At 46.3% G+C, this 25,274-nt stretch overlaps 1 protein-coding gene across 1 annotated transcript in view; it reads left to right on the forward strand.

Annotated features, from left to right (window-relative positions):
* The window catches only part of mpped2a (metallophosphoesterase domain containing 2a), a 152,129-nt gene that overhangs the window by 51,854 nt on the left and 75,001 nt on the right, over positions 1-25,274 (forward strand). Inside the window, exon 3 of the mRNA XM_031812652.1 lies at positions 3,159-3,340. Within this exon, the coding sequence (XP_031668512.1) occupies positions 3,159-3,340 (182 nt within the window). The remainder of the gene's footprint in view (positions 1-3,158; positions 3,341-25,274) is intronic.

A 25,274-nucleotide genomic window follows, 5' to 3' on the forward strand; every position in this document is an offset into this window, starting at 1 on the left:
CTACAGTCAACCTCTCAACACCAGGGAGATAAATAGGTCTGGACCTACAGTCAACCTCTCAACACCAGGGAGATAAATAGGTCTGGACCTACAGTCAGCCTCTCAACACCAGGGAGATAAATAGGTCTGGACCTGGACTACAGTCAGCCTCTCAACACCAGGGAGATAAATAGGTCTGGACCAACAGTCAACCTGACATTAGGCTACTGAGACAGCATGTTAGGCTGCACCAACATGTTTATAAAGGCTACTGAGGCAGCATGTTAGGCTGCACCAACATGTTTATAAAGACTACAGAGGCAGCATGTTAGGCTGCACCAACATGTTTATAAAGACTACTGAGACAGCATGTTAGGCTGCACCAACATGTTTATAAAGGCTACGGAGACAGCATGTTAGGCTGCACCAACATGTTTATAAAGACTACTGAGGCAGCATGTTAGGCTGCACCAAAATGTTATAAAGACTACTGAGACAGCATGTTAGGCTGCACCAACATGTTTATAAGGCTACTGAGGCAGCATGTTAGGCTGCACCAACAAGTTTATAAAGACTACAGAGGCAGCATGTTAGGGCTGCACCAACATGTTTATAAAGACTACTGAGACAGCATGTTAGGCTGCACCAACATGTTTATAAAGGCTACTTAGACAGGCATGTTAGGCTGCACCAACATGTTTATAAAGACTACTGAGGGGCAGCATGTTAGGCTGCACCAAAATGTTTATAAAGACTACTGAGACAGCATGTTTAGGCTGCACCAACATGTTTATAAAGACAACAGAGGCAGCATGTTAGGCTGCACCAACATGTTTATAAAGGCTACTGAGACAGCATGTTAGGCTGCCACCAACATGTTTATAAAGACAACAGAGGCAGCATGTTACGGCTGCACCAACATGTTTATAAAGGCTACTGAGACAGCATGTTAGGCTGCACCAACATGTTTATAAGACTACTGAGACAGCATTTTAGGCTGCACAACAGGTTTATAAAGGCCAGATGCTTTTCAGGCAGTGGATAACAGAGCTAGAATGAGGACCTTCCTGCATAAGACATGGTAGAGGAAACCCTGCCTGCCTGGCCTCACATGCTGTAGGCAAACAGGCCCTCGACCCAATCACTGCATGGATGAAAGGTTCTTCTGAAAAGGAGGGAGAACATCATCTTTACCTTATAAGATGAACCCATATCTGGTGATCTGAACTGCAGAGCATTTGGGCGCCTTATTAGTGAAGCAATTTAAGAGGTTTTTCTTTGTTTCGTAATGTCTTTCACTCCATCTCTGTTAATGATGTGTGTGTGTGTGTGTGTGTGTGAGTGTGTGGTGTGCGTGTGTGTGTGTGTGTGTGTGAATGGGTGTGTGTGAATGGGTGTCGACTGTGCGGACTTACATTATATATTCTGTGCGTGCACATTTTATTTTGTGTTGTGTGTGCGTACATGCAAGTGTGTGTGAGTGCGGTGTGTGTGGTGGTTCATGTGTCAGGTTGGAGGGGAGACATATGTGTTGATTATGGGCTGATGTTGTCTGATAGAGTGACATCTCATCTCCTAATGAAATAATGGCCTATTGGCAGAGTGTGGGGGGATTGCACATTGCTGACTTCAATTACTGACAAGATTTTCTCTCCCTCCTTTCAACGCTCTCCATCCTTTTGCTTTCTTTTTTAGCTGACATAAATAATAAGGCTGCCCAGTCGAGACCAGGGTCTAAGTGATTTTTCCTTTCACAAATGGACAGAAAATACAGTTTTTAATTTAACACCCTTCCCCCAATTTGCCACCAAAAGAATTCAGACTTTTTTTCTGGAAGGTTCTTTTCTTGACTATTGTCAAAGAAAATAAAATCCTTTTACCTTTTCTGGAAATAAATGTGAATCATTTTTCCCATCACATAAATTATGTTGAAATAACGTGTCATCTTTAAACTGGAGATGACATCTATGATAATTGTATTTTATGCCTCACACAAAGGCAAGCCACTAAAAGCTAAAAGCTACTCTGTCGGGGAGTTGTTGAAAATTTAGACACAGAATCATTATGTTAAAGACAGAGGGACTGGCCATGTTAGTCCTGCTTTCAGTATGTGTCCATCCTGGTCTCTTGCAGTTGAACCCGAACCTAGTCCTTGACCTGCAGCGGACTTGGAGGATAACAGTGTTAAAGTTGGACCTGAATGAAAGCAGTTTTTGATCTCCAGCCTAATGCTCTGATGTGTCTCTGAATACAGCTACTGTAGGACAGGATGTGTCTCTGAATACAGCTATGTAGGACAGGATGTGTCTCTGAATACAGCTACTGTAGGACAGGATGTGTCTCTGAATACAGCTACTGTAGGACAGGATGTGTCTCAGAATACAACTACTGTAGGACAGGATGTGTCTCTGAATACAACTACTGTAGGACAGGATGTGTCTCTGAATACAACTACTGTAGGACAGGATGTGTCTCTGAATACAGCTACTGTAGGACAGGATGTGTCTCTGAATACAGCTACTGTAGGACAGGATGAGTCTCTCACTACAGCTACTGTAGGACAGGATGTGTCTCTGAATACAGCTACTGTAGAACAGGATGAGTCTCTCACTACAGTTACTGTAGGACAGGATGAGTCTCTCACTACAGCTACTGTAGGACAAGATGAGTCTCTCACTCCAGCTACTGTAGGACAGGATGAGTCACTCACTACAGCTACTGTAGGACAGGATGAGTCTCTCACTACAGCTACTGTAGAACAGGATGAGTCTCTGAATACAGCTTTATTCTCTATATTTTCTTTCTTTCCCTCTCTTTTCTCTTTTTTATCCTCTCTCTCTTTCTCTCTCTCTCTCTCTCTCTCTCTCTCTCTCTCTCACTCCTTTTCTCTCTCTCTCTCCTTTTCTCTCTCCTTTTCTCTCTCTCTCTCTCCTTTCTCTCTCTCTCTCCTTTTCTCTCTCTCTCTCCTTTTATCTCTCTCTCTCCCTCTCTCCCTCTCTCTCTCCTTTTATCTCTCTCTCTCTCCTCTCTCTCTCTCTGTCTCTCTCTCTCTCTCCTTTTCTCTCTCTCCTTTTCTCTCTCTCTCTCTCTCCTTTTCTCTCTCTCTCTCTCTCTCTCTCTCTCTCTCTCTCTCTCTCTCTCTCTCTCTCTCTCTCTCTCTCTCTCTCTCTCTCTCTCAGGGTGGACCCTACCCCGTATGACACTCCTAAGCCAGCAGGACACACGCGGTTTGTGTGTGTTTCGGACACCCACTCCCGTACAGATGGGATCCAGATGCCCTATGGTGACGTGCTGCTCCACACGGGAGACTTCACTGAGCTGGGCCTGCCCTCTGAGGTCAAGAAGTTCAACGACTGGCTAGGTACCGTACACACACACACACACACCCACACATGGAGAGAGAGAGAGAGAAGCATACAGTCCCCACATTACTAAGGGGACATGTAAGGTTCCACATTTTCACTCTCATATTTATACACACATACGCACACACTTGTTTGTACACACACACTCAAACACACTCAAACACGCGGAAGGACGAACATTGACAGTGACAGACACACACAATGGTGTCAGCCACTGGTGGCCTAAGTACCCAGTTTAACCCCTGTGACCTAACACACTGCGCAGTTAACCCTGGTTGCGTCAGGGGTTAGAACACCTACTCATTCAATGGTTTTTCTTAGTTTTTTACTATTTTCTACATTGTAGAATATCAGTGAAGAAATCAAAACTATGAGATAACAGTAATGGAATAACGTAGTCACCCAAAAATGTGTTAAACAAATCAAAATATATTTTATATTTCAGATTCTTCAAATAGCCACCCTTTGCCTTGATGACAGCTTCACACACTCTTGGCATTCTCTCAACCAGCTTCACCTGGAAGGCTTTTCCAATAGTCTTGATGGTGTTCCCACATATGCAAAGCACTGGTTGGCTGCTTTTCCTTCACTCTGCGGTCCAACTCATCCCGATCTGGGTGTAGTGGGTGCGAAGTCAGGCGCAGGAAGCAGAGAGTTCAGGGTAGTGCTATATAATGCAGAAACAGCGAACATAAGCCACCCCACGAAAACACAGGGCGCACACAAAAACAAATGCCCCAAACACGGGGACTAAAACAGTCCAGCAAAAAACCCACGAACAGGAAACACGTTAACCTCAAACGTGCACACTAGTCACACAAACATTCCCGCACAAAGAGCAGGCGGGCCGGCTGGCTAATAAAGCCCAACTAATCACCTAATAAACAACAGGTGTAACCAATAAACAGACAAGGAGGGGAGGAAAGAATCAGTGGCAGCTAGTAGGCCGGTGACGACGACCGCCGAGCGCCACCCGAACGGGAAGGGGGGCCACCTTCGGTAGGAGTCGTGACAATCCCAAACCATCTCAATTGGGTTGAGGTTGAGTGATTGTGGAGGCCAGGTCATCAGATGCAGCACTCCATCACTCTCCTTCTTGGTCAAATAGCCCTTCCACAGCCTGGAGGTGTATTGGGTCATTGTCCTGTTGATAAACAAATGATAGTCCCACTAAGCCCAAACCAGATGGGATGGTGTATCGCTGCAGAATGCTGTGGTACCCATGCTGGTTACATGTGCCTTGAAATCTAAATACTGTACAGTGCCCTCCACTAATATTGGCACCCTTGGTAAATATGAGCAGAACAGGCTTTTAATGAAAGTAAAATAATTGAAAGAAAAAATAAATTCTAAATATAAAACAAATCTTTTTCTCAAATATATGTGTGCCACAATTGTTGGCACCCCTTCCTTCTATTCCAAACCACTGTAAATCACAGTTCCTTCTATTCCAACCACTGTAAATCACAGTTCCTTCTATTCCAACCACTGTAAATCACAGTTCCTTCTATTCCAACCACTGTAAATCACAGTTCCTTCTATTCTTTGTACAACCACTGTAAATCACAGTTCCTTCTATTCTTTGTACAACCACTGTAAATCACAGTTCCTTCTATTCTTTGTACAACCACTGTAAATCACAGTTCCTTCTATTCTTTGTACAACCACTGTAAATCACAGACAGTGTCACCAGCAAAGCACCTCCACACCATAACACCTCCTCCTCCATGCTTTACGGTGGGAAATACACATGCAGAGATCATCCGTTCACCCACACCGTGTCTCACAAAGACACAGCGGTTGGAACCAAAAATCTCCTATTTGGACTCCAGACCAAACGATATATTTCCACCGGTCTAATGTCCATTACTCATGTTTCTTGGCCCAAGCAAGTCTCTTCTTCTTATTTGTGTCCTTTAGTTGTAGTTCTTTGCAGCAATTCGACCACGAAGGCCTGATTCACACAGTCTCCTCTGAACAGTTGATGTTGAGATGTGTCTGTTACTTGAACTTAGTGAAGCATTTATTTGGGCTGCAATTTCTGTGGCTGGTAACTCTAATGAACGTATCCTCTGCAGCAGAGGTCACTCTGGATCTTCCTTTCCTGTGGCTGTCCTCATGAGAGCCAGTTTCATGAGAGCCAGTTCATGAGAGCAAATTTCATCACAGCCAGTTTCATGAGAGCCAGTTTCATGAGAGCCAGATTCATCACAGCCAGTTTCATGAGAGCCAGTTTCATGAGAGCCAGTTTCATGAGAGCCAGTTTCATCACAGCCAGTTTCATCACAGCCAGTTTCATGAGAGCCAGTTTCATGAGAGCCAGTTTCATCACAGCCAGTTTCATGAGAGCCAGTTTCATGAGAGCCAGTTTCATCACAGCCAGTTTCATGAGAGCCAGTTTCATCACAGGCCAGTTTCATGAGAGCCAGTTTCATCAGAGCCAGTTTCATGAGAGCCAATTTCATCACAGCCAGTTTCATGAGAGCCAGTTTCATGAGAGCCAGTTTCATCACAGCCAGTTTCATGAGAGCCAGTTTCATCACAGCCAGTTTCATGAGAGCCAGTTTCATGAGCGCCAGTTTCATGAGAGCCAGTTTCATGAGAGCCAGTTTCATCACAGCCAGTTTCATGAGAGCCAGTTTCATCACAGCCAGTTTCATGAGAGCCAGTTTCATCACAGCCAGTTTCATGAGAGCCAGTTTCATCAGAGCCAGTTTCATGAGAGCCAGTTTCATGAGAGCCAATTCATCACAGCCAGTTTCATGAGAGCCAGTTTCATGAGAGCCAGTTTCATGAGAGCCAGTTTCATCACAGCCAGTTTCATGAGAGCCAATTTCATCACAGCCAGTTTCATGAGAGCCAGTTTCATGAGAGCCAGTTTCATGAGAGCCAGTTTCATCACAGCCAGTTTCATGAGAGCCAGTTTCATCACAGCCAGTTTCAAGAATCAGTGGCAGCTAGTAGGCCGGTGACGACGACCGCCGAGCTCCACCCGAACGGGAAGGGGGGCCACCTTCGGTAGGAGTCGTTACAATCCCAAACCATCTCAATTGGGTTGAGGTTGAGTGATTGTGGAGGCCAGGTCATCAGATGCAGCACTCCATCACTCTCCTTCTTGGTCAAATAGCCCTTCCACAGCCTGGAGGTGTATTGGGTCATTGTCCTGTTGATAAACAAATGATAGTCCCACTAAGCCCAAACCAGATGGGATGGTGTATCGCTGCAGAATGCTGTGGTACCCATGCTGGTTACATGTGCCTTGAAATCTAAATACTGTACAGTGCCCTCCACTAATATTGGCACCCTTGGTAAATATGAGCAGAACAGGCTTTTAATGAAAGTAAAATAATTGAAAGAAAAAATAAATTCTAAATATAAAACAAATATTTTTCTCAAATATATGTGTGCCACAATTGTTGGCACCCCTTCCTTCTATTCCAACCACTGTAAATCACAGTTCCTTCTATTCCAACCACTGTAAATCACAGTTCCTTCTATTCCAACCACTGTAAATCACAGTTCCTTCTATTCCAACCACTGTAAATCACAGTTCCTTCTATTCCAACCACTGTAAATCACAGTTCCTTCTATTCCAACCACTGTAAATCACAGTTCCTTCTATTCCAACCACTGTAAATCACAGTTCCTTCTATTCCAACCACTGTAAATCACAGTTCCTTCTATTCTTTGTACAACCACTGTAAATCACAGTTCCTTCTATTCTTTGTACAACCACTGTAAATCACAGTTCCTTCTATTCTTTGTACAACCACTGTAAATCACAGTTCCTTCTATTCTTTGTACAACCACTGTAAATCACAGACAGTGTCACCAGCAAAGCACCTCCACACCATAACACCTCCTCCTCCATGCTTTACGGTGGGAAATACACATGCAGAGATCATCCGTTCACCCACACCGTGTCTCACAAAGACACAGCGGTTGGAACCAAAAATCTCCTATTTGGACTCCAGACCAAACGATATATTTCCACCGGTCTAATGTCCATTACTCATGTTTCTTGGCCCAAGCAAGTCTCTTCTTCTTATTTGTGTCCTTTAGTTGTAGTTTCTTTGCAGCAATTCGACCACGAAGGCCTGATTCACACAGTCTCCTCTGAACAGTTGATGTTGAGATGTGTCTGTTACTTGAACTTAGTGAAGCATTTATTTGGGCTGCAATTTCTGTGGCTGGTAACTCTAATGAACGTATCCTCTGCAGCAGAGGTCACTCTGGATCTTCCTTTCCTGTGGCTGTCCTCATGAGAGCCAGTTTCATGAGAGCCAGTTTCATGAGAGCCAGTTTCATGAGAGCCAGTTTCATGAGAGCAAATTTCATCACAGCCAGTTTCATGAGAGCCAGTTTCATGAGAGCCAGTTTCATGAGAGCCAGATTCATCACAGCCAGTTTCATGAGAGCCAGTTTCATGAGGCAGTTTCTCACAGCCAGTTTCATCACAGCCAGTTTCATGAGAGCCAGTTTCATCACAGCCAGTTTCATGAGAGCCAGTTTCATGAGAGCCAGTTTCATCACAGCCAGTTTCATGAGAGCCAGTTTCATGAGAGCCAGTTTCATCACAGCCAGTTTCATGAGAGCCAGTTTCATCACAGCCAGTTTCATGAGAGCCAGTTTCATCAGAGCCAGTTTCATGAGAGCCAATTTCATCACAGCCAGTTTCATGAGAGCCAGTTTCATGAGAGCCAGTTTCATGAGAGCCAGTTTCATGAGAGCCAGTTTCATGAGAGCCAGTTTCATGAGAGCCAGTTTCATCACAGCCAGTTTCATGAGAGCCAGTTTCATGAGCGCCAGTTTTCATGAGAGACAGTTTCATGAGAGCCAGTTTCATCACAGCCAGTTTCATGAGAGCCAGTTTCATCACAGCCAGTTTCATGAGAGCCAGTTTCATCACAGCCAGTTTCATGAGAGCCAGTTTCATCACAGCCAGTTTCATGAGAGCCAGTTTCATCAGAGCCAGTTTCATGAGAGCCAATTTCATCACAGCCAGTTTCATGAGAGCAAGTTTCATGAGAGCCAGTTTCATGAGAGCCAGTTTCATGAGAGCCAGTTTCATGAGAGCCAGTTTCATCACAGCCAGTTTCATGAGAGCCAGTTTCATCACAGCCAGTTTCATGAGAGCCAGTTTCATCACAGCCAGTTTCATGAGAGCCAGTTTCATCACAGCCAGTTTCATGAGAGCCAGTTTCATCACAGCCAGTTTCATGAGAGCCAGTTTCATCACAGCCAGTTTCATGAGAGCCAGTTTCATCACAGCCAGTTTCATGAGAGCCAGTTTCATGAGAGCCAGTTTCATCACAGCCAGTTTCATGAGAGCCAGTTTCATCACAGCCAGTTTCATGAGAGCCAGTTTCATCACAGCCAGTTTCATGAGAGCCAGTTTCATGAGAGCCAGTTTCATCACAGCACTTGATGATTTTTGCGACTGCAGTTGAAGAAACTTTCAAAGTTCTGGAAATGTTCCGTATTGACTGACGTTCATGTCTTAAAGTAATGATGAACTGTCGTTTCTCTTTGCTTATTTGAGCTGTTCTTGCCAAAGTATGGACTTGGTCTTTTACCATATAGGACTATCTTCTGTATACCCCCCCCCCCTTACCTTGTCACAACACAACTGATTGGCAAAAACGCATTAAGAAGGAAATAAATTTGACAAATTAACTTTTAAGAAGGCACACCTGTTAATTGAAATGCATTCCAGGTAACTGGTTGAGAGAATGCCAAGAGTGTGCAAATCTGTCATCAAGGTAAAGGATGGCTATTTGAAGGATCTCAAATATGAAATATATTTTGATAGGTTTAACACTTTTTTGGTTACTACATGATTCCATATGTGTTATTTCTTAGTTTTGATGTCTTCACTAATATTCTACAATGTAGAAAATAGTAAAAATAAAGAAAAACCCCTTGATTGAGTAGGTGTTCTAAAACTTGACCGGTAATGTACATTTTAGCATACAATTCTAATATGAAAAGATAAATTAACATTCACACACGCATGATCTGCACACAGCTCCCTGAGACACACTCCGAGCCACACCTCCCTGAGATGCACTCCGAGCCACACCTCCCTGAGAAGCACTCCGAGCCACACCTCCCTGAGACACACTCCGAGCCACACCTCCCTGAGACACACTCTGAGCCACACCTCCCTGAGAAGCACTCCGAGCCACACCTCCCTGAGACACACTCCGAGCCACACCTCCCTGAGACACACTCCGAGCCAAACCTCCCTGAGATGCACTCCGAGCCACACCTCCCTGAGAAGCACTCCTAGCCACACCTCCCTGAGAAGCACTCCTAGCCACACCTCCCTGAGACACACTCCGAGCCACACCTCCCTGAGACACACTCTGAGCCACACCTCCCTGAGACACACTCCGAGCCACACCTCCCTAAGACACACTCTAAGCCCTGAGACACACTCCGAGCCACACCTCCCTGAGACACACTACGAGCCACACCTCCCTGAGACACACTCCAAGCCACACCTCCCTGAGACACACTCCGAGCCACACCTCCCTGAGATGCACTCTGAGCCACACCTCCCTGAGACACTCCGAGCCACACCTCCCTGAGACACTCCGAGCCACACCTCCCTGAGATGCATTCCGACCCACACCTCCCTGAGACACTCCGAGCCACACCTCCCTGAGACACTCCGAGCCACACCTCCCTGAGATGCACTCCGAGCCACACCTCCCTGAGATGCATTCCGAGCCACTGGGGTGACAATGAGGGCCAGAGAGCGAGTGGCGCAACAGAGCCTGTCTGCTGTGCCAATCTGTCCCTCTATTGTGCTGCCAGGTGCAAGGGTCCTAATGGACACACACAAACACTATTACATACACTGACAGACTTCGCAAGCCATCAGATCTCATGCTGGGCACTGTCACATGTGTACGTGTGTACGTGTGTGCGTGTGTGTGTGTGTGTGTGTACAGCCTTGTGAGGAGACAGAGTTCTGTATAGCCCCTCCATCTGTCAACACAGACAGACATCAAGTGTGTGTGTGTATATTAGAGGACGGTGGTCATGATAGTGAATCGATGTACACCAAAGTGGAAAATGGCTTGGTGTTATTTGGAGCGCAACGCCTGTCATTATCCGGTTTAAACTGAGCACTGGCTGGCTGACTGACTGGCTGGGTGACTGGCTGGCTGACTGACTGGCTGGCTGGGTAGCTGGCTGGTTGACTGTCTGACTGACTGGCTGGGTGACTGACTGGCTGGCTGACTGACTGGCTGGGTGACTGGCTGGCTGGGTAGTTGACTGTCTGACTGACTGGCTGGCTGGGTAGTTGACTGTCTGACTGACTGGCTGGGTGACTGACTGGCTGGCTGACTGACTGGCTGGGTGACTGGCTGGCTGGGTGACTGACTGGCTGGCTGACTGGCTGGCTGGGTAGCTGGCTGGTTGACTGTCTGACTGACTGGCTGGGTGACTGACTGGCTGGGTGACTGGCTGGCTGACTAACTGGCTGGGTGACTGGCTGGCTGGGTAGTTGACTGTCTGACTGACTGGCTGGCTGGGTAGTTGACTGTCTGACTGACTGGCTGGCTGGTTGACTGTCTGACTGGCTGGGTGACTGACTGGCTGGGTGACTGGCTGGCTGGGTGACTGACTGGCTGGCTGACTGACTGGCTGGGTGACTGACTGACTGGGTGACTGGCTGGCTGGGTATCTGGCTGGTTGACTGTCTGACTGACTGGCTGGGTGACTGACTGGCTGGCTGGGTAGTTGACTGTCTGACTGACTGGCTGGCTGGTTGACTGTCTGACTGACTGGCTGGGTGACTGACTGGCTGGGTGACTGGCTGGCTGGGTGACTGACTGGCTGGCTGGGTAGTTGACTGTCTGACTGACTGGCTGGCTGGTTGACTGTCTGACTGACTGGCTGGATGACTGACTGGCTGGGTGACTGACTGGGTGACTGGCTGGCTGGGTAGTTGACTGTCTGACTGACTGGCTGGCTGGTTGACTGTCTGACTGACTGGCTGGGTGACTGACTGACTGGCTGGGTGACTGGCTGGCTGGGTAGTTGACTGTCTGACTGACTGGCTGGCTGGCTGGTTGACTGTCTGACTGACTGGCTGGGTGACTGAGTGGCAGGTTGACTGACTGGCTGGCTGGGTGACTGACTGTCTTTGTGTCAGCAGTGGCTTCTTCCGTGGTGTCCCCCCATGAACACCATTCTTGTTTAGTGTTTTACGTATCGTAGACTCGTCAGAGATGTTAGCATGTTCCTGAGATTTCTGGAAGTCTTTAGCTGACACTCTAGGATTCTTCTTAACCTCATTGAGCATGCTGCGCTGTGCTCTTGCAGTCATCTTTGCAGGACTGCCAATCCTAGGGAGAGTAGCAACAGTGCTGAACTTTCTCCATTTATAGACATTTTGTCTTACCCTGGACTGATGAACATCAAGGCTTTTAGAGATACTTTTGTAACCCTTTCGAGCTTTATGTTGTAAACGGATGAATCAGGACAGTGGATCTCTCTACTAGTATGTTGTCTCTGTGTGGCTGTTGTAAACAGATGAATCAGGACAGTGGATCTCTCTACTAGTATGTTGTGGCTGTTGTAAACAGATGAATCAGGACAGTGGATCTCTCTACTAGTATGTTGTGGCTGTTGTAAACAGATGAATCAGGACAGTGGATCTCTCTACTAGTATGTTGCCTCTGTGTGGCTGCTGTAAACAGATGAATCAGGACAGTGGATCTCTCTACTAGTATGTTGTTGCTGTTGTAAACAGATGAATCAGGACAGTGGATCTCTCTACTAGTATGTTGTTGCTGTTGTAAACAGATGAATCAGGACAGTGGATCTCTCTACTAGTATGTTGTGGCTGCTGTAAACAGATGAATCAGGACAGTGGATCTCTCTACTAGTATGTTGTTGCTGTTGTAAACAGATGAATCAGGACAGTGGATCTCTCTACTAGTATGTTGTGGCTGTTGTAAACGGATTACAATAGCTTTAGTCACAGTGTTCCGAACATAGTTATACTAATGCTCTCAGCTTTGATTCTAACAAAACCCTTTTCTGTAGGTTAGATTCTTTAGAGAGACGAGAGGGGAGAGAGAGGCGGAGAGGATTTTTATGTTAAATGACAAGTGATGAGAGAGAGGAAAGGGGTCTTTGTGTTCTAGTTTATATACTGTAGCACTCAGAGTTTGTGGACATGAATGTTTGGGAATGTTTTCAATGTCTCCCAATACAGACAATGTTTGTGACATAAAGAGTTGAATACCTCTCCAAGGCCAGACGTATTCTCTCTGTCTCACTGTGGAAGAGAAGGGGTGGAGAGGGGGTAGAGGGGATGAAAAACACAGAGAGGTAAGTAGGGACAAGCGTATTTTAGAACTCCACTAAACAGCACTTCCCCTGCTTCAATCTTTCCCCCTTCAGTGTTCCTCAGTGCTCCTCTCATTCCCTCATCTCACCCTGTTTCTTTCCCTTTCTTTTATTCTATCCTTTTTTACTAGAGGACTGTGTTTTCCCTCTGTTCTTCCCTTCTCTCTGGAGAGGACTGTGTTTTCCCTCTGTTCTTCCCTTCTCTCTGGAGAGGACTGTGTTTTCCCTCTGTTCTTCCCTTCTCTCTGGAGAGGACTGTGTTTTCCCTCTGTTCTTCCCTTCTCTCTGGAGAGGACTGTGTTTTCCCTCTGTTCTTCCCTTCTCTCTGGAGAGGACTGTGTTTTCCCTCTGTTCTTCCCTTCTCTCTGGAGAGGACTGTGTTTTCCCTCTGTTCTTCCCTTCTCTCTGGAGAGGACTGTGTTTTCCCTCTGTTCTTCCCTTCTCTCTGGAGAGGACTGTGTTTTCCCTCTGTTCTTCCCTTCTCTCTGGAGAGGACTGTGTTTTCCCTCTGTTCTTCCCTTCTCTCTGGAGAGGACTGTGTTTTCCTTCTGTTCTTCCTTCTCTCTGGAGAGGACTGTGTTTCCCTCTGTTCTTCCCTTCTCTCTGGTGAGGACTGTGTTTTCCCTCTGTTCTTCCCTTCTCTCTGGAGAGGACTGTGTTTTCCCTCTGTTTCTCCCTTCTCTCTGTTCTTCCCTTCTCTCTGTTCTTCCCTTCTCTCTGTTCTTCCCTTCTCTCTGGTGAGGACTGTGTTTTCCCTCTGTTCTACCCTTCTCTCTGGTGAGGACTGTGTTTTCCCTCTGTTCTACCCTTCTCTCTGGAGAGGACTGTGTTTTCCCTCTGTTCTTCCCTTCTCTCTGGAGAGGACTGTGTTTTCCCTCTGTTCTTCCCTTCTCTCTGGAGAGGACTGTGTTTTCCCTCTGTTCTTCCCTTCTCTCTGTTCTTCCCTTCTCTCTGGTGAGGACTGTGTTTTCCCTCTGTTCTTCCCTTCTCTCTGGAGAGGACTGTGTTTTCCCTCTGTTCTTCCCTTCTCTCTGGAGAGGACTGTGTTTTCCCTCTGTTCTTCCCTTCTCTCTGGAGAGGACTGTGTTTTCCCTCTGTTCTTCCCTTCTCTCTGGAGAGGACGGTGTTTTCCCTCTGTTCTTCCCTTCTCTCTAGAGAGGACTGTGTTTTCTCTCTGTTCTTCCCTTCTCTCTGGAGAGGACTGTGTTTTCCCTCTGTTTTTCCCTTCCCTCTGTTCTTCCCTTCTCTCTGGAGAGGACTGTGTTTTCTCTCTGTTCTTCCCTTCTCTCTGGAGAGGACTGTGTTTTCCCTCTGTTTTTCCCTTCTCTCTGTTCTTCCCTTCTCTCTGTTCTTCCCTTCTCTCTGTTTTTCCCTTCTCTCTGGTGAGGACTGTGTTTTCCCTCTGTTCTACCCTTCTCTCTGGAGAGGACTGTGTTTTCCCTCTGTTCTACCCTTCTCTCTGTTCTTCCCTTCTCTCTGGAGAGGACTGTGTTTTCCCTCTGTTCTACCCTTCCCTCTGTTCTTCCCTTCTCTCTGTTCTTCCCTTCTCTCTGGAGAGGACTGTGTTTTCTCTGTTCTTCCCTTCTCTCTGGAGAGGACTGTGTTTTCCCTCTGTTCTACCCTTCTCTCTGGAGAGGACTGTGTTTTCCCTCTGTTCTACCCTTCTCTCTGGAGAGGACTGTGTTTTCCCTCTGTTCTTCCCTTCTCTCTGTTCTTCCCTTCTCTCTGGAGAGGACTGTGTTTTCCCTCTGTTCTACCCTTCTCTCTGGTGAGGACTGTGTTTTCCCTCTGTTCTACCCTTCTCTCTGGTGAGGACTGTGTTTCCCTCTGTTCTACCCTTCTCTCTGGAGAGGACTGTGTTTTCCCTCTGTTCTTCCCTTCTCTCTGTTCTTCCCTTCTCTCTGGTGAGGACTGTGTTTTCCCTCTGTTCTACCCTTCTCTCTGGTGAGGACTGTGTTTTCCCTCTGTTCTTCCCTTCTCTCTGGAGAGGAATGTGTTTTCCCTCTGTTCTTCCCTTCTCTCTGGAGAGGACTGTGTTTTCCCTCTGTTCTTCCCTTCTCTCTGGAGAGGACTGTGTTTTCCCTCTGTTCTTCCCTTCTCTCTGGAGAGGACTGTGTTTTCCCTCTGTTCTTCCCTTCTCTCTGGAGAGGACTGTGTTTTCTCTCTGTTCTTCCCTTCTCTCTGGAGAGGACGGTGTTTTCCCTCTGTTCTTCCCTTCTCTCTGGAGAGGACTGTGTTTTCTCTCTGTTCTTCCCTTCTCTCTGGAGAGGACTGTGTTTTCCCTCTGTTCTTCCCTTCTCTCTGGAGAGGACTGTGTTTTCCCTCTGTTCTTCCCTTCTCTCTGGAGAGGACTGTGTTTTCCCTCTGTTCTTCCCTTCTCTCTGTTCTTCCCTTCTCTCTGGTGAGGACTGTGTTTTCCCTCTGTTCTACCCTTCTCTCTGGTGAGGACTGTGTTTTCCCTCTGTTCTTCCCTTCTCTCTGTTCTTCCCTTCTCTCTGGTGAGGACTGTGTTTTCCCTCTGTTCTACCCTTCTCTCTGGTGAGGACTGTGTTTTCCCTCTGTTCTACCCTTCTCTCTGGAGAGGACTGTGTTTTCCCTCTGTTCTTCCCTTCTCTCTGTTCTTCCCTTCTCTCTGGTGAGGACTGTGTTTTCCCTCTGTTCTACCCTTCTCTCTGGTGAGGACTGTGTTTTCCCTCTGTTCTTCCCTTCTCTCTGGAGAGGAATGTGTTTTCCCTCTGTTCTTCCCTTCTCTCTGGAGAGGACTGTGTTTTCCCTCTGTTCTTCCCTTCTCTCTGGAGAGGACTGTGTTTTCCCTCTGTTCTTCCATTCTCTCTGGAGAGGACTGTGTTTTCCCTCTGTTCTTCCCTTCTCTCTGGAGAGGACTGTGTTTTCTCTCTGTTCTTCCCTTCTCTCTGGAGAGGACGGTGTTTTCCCTCTGTTCTTCCCTTCTCTCTGGAGAGGACTGTGTTTTCTCTCTGTTCTTCCCTTCTCTCTGGAGAGGACTGTGTTTTCCCTCTGTTCTTCCCTTCTCTCTGGAGAGGACTGTGTTTTCCCTCTGTTCTTCCCTTCTCTCTGGAGAGGACTGTGTTTTCCCTCTGTTCTACCCTTCTCTCTGGAGAGGACTGTGTTTTCTCTCTGTGTCTTCCCTTCTCTCTGTTCTTCCCTTCTCTCTGGAGAGGACCGTGTTTTCCCTCTGTTCTACCCTTCTCTCTGGAGAGGACTGTGTTTCTCTCTGTTCTTCCCTTCTCTCTGTTCTTCCCTTCTCTCTGGAGAGGACTGTGTTTTCTCTCTGTTCTTCCCTTCTCTCTGTTCTTCCCTTCTCTCTGTTCTTCCCTTCTCTCTGTTCTTCCCTTCTCTCTGGAGAGGACTGTGTTTTCCCTCTGTTCTTCCCTTCTCTCTGGAGAGGACTGTGTTTTCCCTCTGTTCTTCCCTTCTCTCTGTTCTTCCCTTCTCTCTGGAGAGGACTGTGTTTTCCCTCTGTTCTTCCCTTCTCTATGTTCTTCCCTTCTCTCTGGAGAGGACTGTGTTTTCTCTCTGTTCTTCCCTTCTCTCTGGTGAGGACTGTGTTTTCCCTCTGTTCTACCCTTCTCTCTGGAGAGGACTGTGTTTTCCCTCTGTTCTTCCCTTCTCTCTGTTTCTTCCCTTCTCTCTGGTGAGGACTGTGTTTTCCCTCTGTTCTACCCTTCTCTCTGGTGAGGACTGTGTTTTCCCTCTGTTCTTCCCTTCTCTCTGGAGAGGAATGTGTTTTCCCTCTGTTCTTCCCTTCTCTCTGGAGAGGACTGTGTTTTCCCTCTGTTCTTCCCTTCTCTCTGGAGAGGACTGTGTTTTCCCTCTGTTCTTCCCTTCTCTCTGGAGAGGACTGTGTTTTCCCTCTGTTCTTCCCTTCTCTCTGGAGAGGACTGTGTTTTCTCTCTGTTCTTCCCTTCTCTCTGGAGAGGACGGTGTTTTCCTCTGTTCTTCCCTTCTCTCTGGAGAGGACTGTGTTTTCTCTCTGTTCTTCCCTTCTCTCTGGAGAGGACTGTGTTTTCCCTCTGTTCTTCCCTTCTCTCTGGAGAGGACTGTGTTTTTCCCTCTGTTCTTCCCTTCTCTCTGGAGAGGACTGTGTTTTCCCTCTGTTCTACCCTTCTCTCTGGAGAGGACTGTGTTTTCTCTCTGTTCTTCCCTTCTCTCTGTTCTTCCCTTCTCTCTGGAGAGGACTGTGTTTTCCCTCTGTTCTACCCTTCTCTCTGGAGAGGACTGTGTTTTCTCTCTGTTCTTCCCTTCTCTCTGTTCTTCCCTTCTCTCTGGAGAGGACTGTGTTTTCTCTCTGTTCTTCCCTTCTCTCTGTTCTTCCCTTCTCTCTGTTCTTCCCTTCTCTCTGTTCTTCCCTTCTCTCTGGAGAGGACTGTGTTTTCCCTCTGTTCTTCCCTTCTCTCTGGAGAGGACTGTGTTTCCCTCTGTTCTTCCCTTCTCTCTGTTCTTCCCTTCTCTCTGGAGAGGACTGTGTTTTCCCTCTGTTCTTCCCTTCTCTATGTTCTTCCCTTCTCTCTGGAGAGGACTGTGTTTTCTCTCTGTTCTTCCCTTCTCTCTGGAGAGGACTGTGTTTCCCTCTGTTCTTCTCTTCTCTAGAGTAGATCATTGATTGCTGTTAGGCAGATATAGCAGATCATTGATTGTTGTTAGGCTGATAGAGCAGATCATTTATTGCTGTTAGGCTGATAGAGCAGATCATTGATTGCTGTTAGGCAGATAGAGCAGATCGTTGATTGCTGTTAGGCAGATAGAGCAGATCATTGATTGCTGTTAGGCAGATAGAGAAGATCATTGATAGCTGTTAGGCAGATAGAGAAGATCATTGATTGCTGTTAGGCAGATAGAGCAGATCATTGATTGCTGTTAGGCAGATAGAGGACATCATTGATTGCTGTTAGGCAGATAGAGAAGATCATTGATTGCTGTTAGGTAGATAGAGCAGATAATGTATTGCTGTTAGGCAGATAGAGCAGATCATTGATTGCTGTTAGGCAGATATAGCAGATCATTGATTGCTGTTAGGCTGATAGAGGAGATGATTGATTGCTGTTAGGCAGATAGAGCAGATCTTTGATTGCTGTTAGGCAGATATAGCAGATCATTGATTGCTGTTAGGCAGATAGAGCAGATCATTTATTGCTGTTAGGCAGATATAGCAGATCATTGATTGCTGTTAGGCAGATAGAGCAGATCATTGATTGCTGTTAGGCAGATATAGCAGATCATTTATTGCTGTTAGGCAGATAGAGCAGATCATTGATTGCTGTTAGGCAGATATAGCAGATCATTGATTGCTGTTAGGCTGATAGAGCAGATCATTGATTGCTGTTAGGCTGATAGAGCAGATCATTGATTGCTGCTAGGCTGGTAGAGGAGATAATTGATTGCTGTTAGGCTGATAGAGCAGATCATTGATTGCTGTTAGGCTGATAGAGCATATCATTGATTGCTGTTAGGCAGATAGAGCAGATCATTGATTGCTGTTAGGCTGATGGAGCAGATCATTGATTGCTGTTAGGCAGATAGAGCAGATCATTGATTGCTGTTAGGCAGATAGAGCAGATCATTGATTGCTGCTAGGCAGATAGAGCAGATCATTGATTGCTGTTAGGCAGATAGAGCAGATCATTGATTGCTGTTAGGCAGATAGAGCAGATCATTGATTGCTGTTAGGCAGATGGAGCAGATCATTGATTGCTGTTAGGCAGATAGAGCAGATCATTGATTGCTGTTAGGCAGATAGAGCAGATCATTGATGGCTGTTAGGCAGATAGAGAAGATCATTGATTGCTGTTAGGCTGATAGAGCAGATCATTGATTGCTGTTAGGCTGATAGAGCAGATCGTTTATTGCTGTTAGGCAGATAGAGAAGATCATTGATTGCTGTTAGGCAGATAGAGCAGGTCATTGATTGCTGTTAGGCTGATAGAGAAGATAATTGATTGCTGTTAGGCTGATAGAGCAGATCATTGATTGCTGTTAGGCAGATAGAGAAGATCATTGATTGCTGTTAGGCTGATAGAGCAGATCATTGATTGCTGTTAGGCTGATAGATAGAGCAGATCATTGATTGCTGTTAGGCAGATAGAGCAGATCATTGATTGCTGTTAGGCTGATAGACAGAGCAGATCATTTATTGCTGTTAGGCAGATATAGCAGATCATTGATTGCTGTTAGGCAGATAGAGCAGATCATTGATTGCTGTTAGGCTGATAGAGCAGATCATTGATTGCTGTTAGGCTGATAGAGCAGATAATTTGAGCTTAATAGAGGAAATTAGCTTTCTCTGACCCAGTCTGTCCCATACTACTGTTACCCTCTCTAACCCTCAACCTCTGGTTAAAGCTTCCCCCATAGGGCCTCATGTGTGTGTGTTTGCACATGCGTGCAGATAAAGAAGGCATGAAATATCCTGCAGTTTTGCTGAGATTTATAAGTGAAGTTACACAGGGTTGCCTGTATTTGATCTGCGGTATTACCGCGAATTTTCCAACACACACACACACACACACACACACACACACACACACACACACACACACACACACACACTCACACACACACACACCACACACACACACACACACACACACACACACACACACACACACACACACACACACACAAACAAACACACACACACACACACATACACACACACACACACACACTCACACACACACACACACACACACACAAAATACTCTGTAATGTTAAAGTGGAAGAAAAATTCTATCATTTCAAAAACATTTATGAAAAATAAAACACTAATATACGGTATCTTGATTAAATAAGTATTCAACCCCCTGAGTCAATACGTGTTAGAATAACCTTTTGCAGCGATTACAGATGTGAGTAATTCTGTGTCTCTAAGAGCTTTGCACGACTGGATTGTACAGTATTTGCCCATTATCATTTTTTTAAACTCTTCAAGCTCTGTCAAGTTGGTTGTTGATCATTGCTAGACAGCCATTTTCATGTCTTGCCATAGATTTAAGCCGATTTAAGTCCAAACTGTAACTAGGCCACTCAGGAACATTCAGTGTCTTCTTGGAAAGAAACTCCAGTGTATTTTTGTCCTTGTGTTTTAGGTTATTGTCCTGCTGAAAGGTGCAGTCCTTCTGTTGGAAAGCAGACCGAGCCAGGTTTTCCTCTAGGATTTTGTCTGTGCTTAGCTCTATTCCGTTTCTTTTTATTCCCCCAAAGAACTACCTCGTCCTTGCCGGTGATGAGGATATTCATAACATGATGCAGCCACCACTATGCTTGAAAATATGAAGAGTGGTACTCAGCAGAGGTGGGACCAAGTCATTATTTTACAAGTCACAAGTAGTCCCAAGTCAAGACCCAAGTCAAGACCGACAAGTCTCAAGTCAAGTCTCAAATCAAGTTTTAAGTATCAAGTCTCAAGTCAAGTCCCAAGTCAAGTCCCAAGTCAAGTCTCAAGTTATAAGGGCACAAGGCGAGACCCAGATGCAGACACAGGAGGCAGATTGTTTGAGTCTTTGATGTGTATTAATAATCCAAAAGGGGTAGGCAAGAGAATGGTTGTGGACAGGCAAAAGGTCAAAACCAGTTCAGAGACCAGGAGGTACAGAGTGGCAGAGAGGCTCGAGGTCAGGGCAGGCAGAATGGTCAGGCAGGCGGGTACAGAGTCCAGAAAACAGGCAAGGGTCAAAACCGAGAGGACTACCAAAAGAGAATAGAAAAGGCAGGAGCACAGGAAAAAACATGCTGGTTGACTTGGAACATGCAAGACAGACGAAAACACAGGTTTAAATACCCAGGGGACAATGGGGAAGATTATTGGAGGACCACAAAAAGCCGATACCGATTAATCTGACAATTTATTTATTTATTTTTGTAATAATGACAATTACAACAATACTGAATGAACACTTATTTTAACTGAATATAATACATAATACATAAATAATACATAATACATAAATCAATTTAGAAAGAAGAAGAAAGTAAAAGTGCAATATGTGCCATGTAAGAAAGCCATGTGCCATGTAAGAAACGTTTAAGTTCCTTGCTCAGAACATGAAAGCTGGTGGTTCCTGGTGGTCTTCAATATTCCCAGGTAAGAAGTTTTAGGTTGTAGTTATTATGGGAATTATAGGACTATTTCTCTCTATACCATTTGTATTTCATGAACCTTTGACTATTGGATGTTCTAATGGGCACTTTAGTATTGCCAGTGTAACAGTATAGCTTCCGTCCCTCTCCTCGCTTTTACCTGGGCTCGAACCAGGAACACAACGACAACAGCCACCCTCGAAGCAGTGTTACCCTTGCAAAGCAAGGGAAACAACCACTCCAAGTCTCAGAGCGAGTGACGTTTGAAACGCTATTATCGCGTACCCCGCTAACTAGCTTGCCATTTCACATCGGTTTCACCAGCCTAATCTCGGGAGTTGATAGGCTTGATGTCATAAACAGCTGCTGGCAAACGCACAAAAGTGCTGTTTGAATGAATGCTTACGAGCCTGCTGCTGCCTACCATCGCTCAGTCAGACTGCTCTATCAAATCATAGACTTAATTATAACATGATAACACACAGAAATACGAGCCTTAGGTCATTAATATGGTTGAATTCGGAAACTATCATCTCGAAAACAAGACGTTTATTCTTTCAGTGAAATACGGAACGTTCCGGATTTTATCTAAGTCTAAGTCTGCTCAACATACCCCATACCCTGTCCTGCTGCTCAACATACCCCATACCCTGTCCTGCTGCTCAACTTACCCCATACCCTGTCCTGCTGCTCAACTTACCCCTTACCCTGTCCTGCTGCTCAACTTACCCTGTCCTGCTGCTCAACTTACCCCATACCCTGTCCTGTTGCTCAACTTACCCCTTACCCTGACCTGCTGCTCAACTTACCCCATACCCTGTCCAGCTGCTCAACTTACCCCATATATCCTGTCCTGCTGCTCAACTTACCCCATACCCTGTCCTGCTGCTCAACTTACCCCTTACCCTGTCCTGCTGCTCAACTTACCCTGTCCTGCTGCTCAACTTACCCCATACCCTGTCCTGCTGCTCAACTTACCCCTTACCCTGACCTGCTGCTCAACTTACCCCATACCCTGTCCAGCTGCTCAACTTACCCCATATCCTGTCCTGCTGCTCAACTTACCCTATACCCTGTCCTGCTGCTCAACATACCCTGTCCTGCTGCTCAACTTACCCCATACCCTGTCCTGCTGCTCAACTTACCCTGTCCTGCTGCTCAACTTACCCTATACCCTGTCCCGCTGCTCAACTTCCCCATACCCTGTCCTGCTGCTCAACTTACCCCATACCCTGTCCAGCTGCTCAACTTACCCCATACCCTGTCCTGCTGCTCAACTTACCCCATGCCCTGTCCTGCTGCTCAACTTACCCCATACCCTGTCCTGCTGCTCAACTTACCCCATACCCTGTCCTGTTGCTCAACTTACCCCATGCCCTGTCCTGCTGCTTTACTTACCCCATACCCTGTCCTGCTGCTCAACTTACCCCATACCCTGTCCTGCTGCTCAACTTACCCCATACCCTGTCCTGCTGCTCAACTTACCCCATACCCTGTCCTGCTGCCCCATACCCTGTCCTGCTGCTCAACTTACCCCATACCCTGTCCTGCTGCTCAACTTACCCCATACCCTGTCCTGCTGCTCAACTTACCCCATACCCTGTCCAGCTGCTCAACTTACCCCATACCCTGTCCTGCTGCTCAACTTACCCCCATACCCTGTCCTGCTGCTCAACTTACCCCATACCCTGTCCAGCTGCTCAACTTACCCCATACCCTGTCCTGCTGCTCAACTTACCCCATACCCTGTCCTGCTGCTCAACTTACCCCATACCCGGGGGTAAGTTGTGCCAAGACTTTTTTGGACAAGCTACGTTTTCAAACTAATATTTACATGAATTCAAATCAAATCAAATTGTATTTGTCACATACACATGGTTAGCAGATGTTAATGCGAGTGTAGCGAAACGCTTGTGCTTCTAGTTCCGACAATGCAGTAATAACCAACAAGTAATCTAACTAACAATTCCAAAAAAACTACTGTCTTATACACAGTGTAAGGGGATAAGGAATATGTACATAAGGATATATGAATGAGTGATGGTACAAAGCAGCATAGGCAAGATACAGTAGATGATATCGAGTACAGTATAACATATGAGATGAGTATGTAAACAAAGTGGCATAGTTAAAGTGGCTAGTGATACATGTATTACATAAGGATGCAGTCGATGATATAGAGTACAGTATATACATATGCATATGAGATGAATAATGTAGGGTAAGTAACATTATATAAGGTAGCATTGTTTAAAGTGGCTAGTGATATATTTACATAATTTCCCATCAATTCCCATTATTAAAGTGGCTGGAGTTGAGTCAGTGTCATTGACAGTGTGTTGGCAGCAGCCACTCAATGTTAGTGGTGGCTGTTTAACAGTCTGATGGCCTTGAGATAGAAGCTGTTTTTCAGTCTCTCGGTCCCAGCTTTGATGCACCTGTACTGACCTCGCCTTCTGGATGACAGCGGGGTGAACAGGCAGTGGCTGTTCAGTGGTTGATGTCCTTGATGATCTTTATGGCCTTCCTGTAGCATCGGGTGGAGTAGGTGTCCTGGAGGGCAGGTAGTTTGCCCCCGTTGATGCGTTGTGCAGACCTCACTACCCTCTGGATAGCCTTACGGTTGAGGGCGGTGCAGTTGCCATACCAGGCGGTGATACACCCCGCCAGGATGCTCTCGATTGTGCATCTGTAGAAGTTTGTGAGTGCTTTTGGTGACAAGCCGAATTTCTTCAGCCTCCTGAGGTTGAAGAGGCGCTGCTGCGCCTTCTTCACGATGCTGTCTGTGTGAGTGGACCAATTCAGTTTGTCTGTGATGTGTATGCCAAGGAACTTAAAACTTGCTACCCTCTCCACTACTGTTCCATCGATGTGGATAGGGGGGTGTTCCCTCTGCTGTTTCCTGAAGTCCACAATCATCTCCTTAGTTTTGTTGACGTTGAGTGTGAGGTTATTTTCCTGACACCACACTCCGAGGGCCCTCACCTCCTCCCTGTAGGCCGTCTCGTCGTTGTTGGTAATCAAGCCTACCACTGTTGTGTCGTCCGCAAACTTGATGATTGAGTTGGAGGCGTGCGTGGCCACGCAGTCGTGGGTAAACAGGGAGTACAGGAGAGGGCTCAGAACGCACCCTTGTGGGGCCCCAGTGTTGAGAATCAGAGGGGTGGAGATGTTGTTGCCTACCCTCACCACCTGGGGGCGGCCCGTCAGGAAGTCCAGTACCCAGTTGCACAGGGCGGGGTCGAGACCCAGGGTCTCGAGCTTGATGACGAGTTTGGAGGGTACTATGGTGTTGAATGCCGAGCTGTAGTCGATGAACAGCATTCTCACATAGGTGTTCCTCTTGTCCAGATGGGTTAGGGCAGTGTGCAGTGTGGTTGAGATTGCATCGTCTGTGGACCTATTTGGGCGGTAAGCAAATTGGAGTGGGTCTTGGGTGTCAGGTAGGGTGGAGGTGATATGGTCCTTGACTAGTCTCTCAAAGCACTTCATGATGACGGATGTGAGTGCTACGGGGCGGTAGTCGTTTAGCTCAGTTACCTTAGCTTTCTTGGGAACAGGAACAATGGTGGCCCTCTTGAAGCATGTGGGAACAGCAGACTGGTATAGGGATTGATTGAATATGTCAGATTATCTGTAGGAATACACAACATCCTGAAATATATGTAGACATCTTTGTTAGAAAGAATACTATATTTCCCTTGACGGAGTGATGCTGAATGTAATACATGGCTCATTTTACCCCCCTCTCCCTTATTGTTCAAACTTCATAGTGAGGAAATATATACAACAGGAAAATTACGTCTTTGACTGGACTGGCCCCTGAAATGAAAACGTTTGTGTTTTCTGTACCTCCCCAGACCCAAGAGCTGCTGTCGCTAATGAGCTCTTCACTTGCCACAGAAGCAGGGTTTGAACAGTGTTCGTGTTAATATGAAGCTAACAGGTTCCCTGTCCAGTTCTATTTGTGGAGGCGGATAGATACGTATGCGTCTGTCTGTATCGTCAATCATTTGTGACATATTCACTACCCAACATCTTCACTTTGCAAATTGCAATTAGTGAATCTAATTGTTTTTCTACATGTTGTGTTTGGTTGGCTATAAGTGGTATATTCTTAGCTACGTACAGAAAGTGATGCGCTGTGCTTTTAGACAGCTGAGCCCAGTCTGTAGTGGATCAGGCTCGGAGTAGAATGAACACATTCTAATTGATCTGTTCTGGAACTCATATGTTAGCAGAGGGTTTGTCATTTGTATTACTCTCTCAAGAAAAACACGTGACAGCTAGAACAGTAGATGTATGTCTCTCTCTTTGTCTCTCTCTCTTTGTCTCTCTCCCTCTCCCCCTCTCTCTCTCCCTCTCTCCCTCTCCCCCTCTCTCTCTCCCTCTCTCCCTCTCCCCCTCTCTCTCTCCCTCTCTCCCTCTCTCCCTCCATCTCTCTCTCTCTGTCTCTCTCTCTTT

Source organism: Oncorhynchus kisutch, unplaced genomic scaffold (assembly GCF_002021735.2).
Source record: "Oncorhynchus kisutch isolate 150728-3 unplaced genomic scaffold, Okis_V2 Okis03b-Okis08b_hom, whole genome shotgun sequence".
In the NCBI taxonomy this organism is placed as follows: Eukaryota; Metazoa; Chordata; class Actinopteri; order Salmoniformes; family Salmonidae; genus Oncorhynchus; species Oncorhynchus kisutch.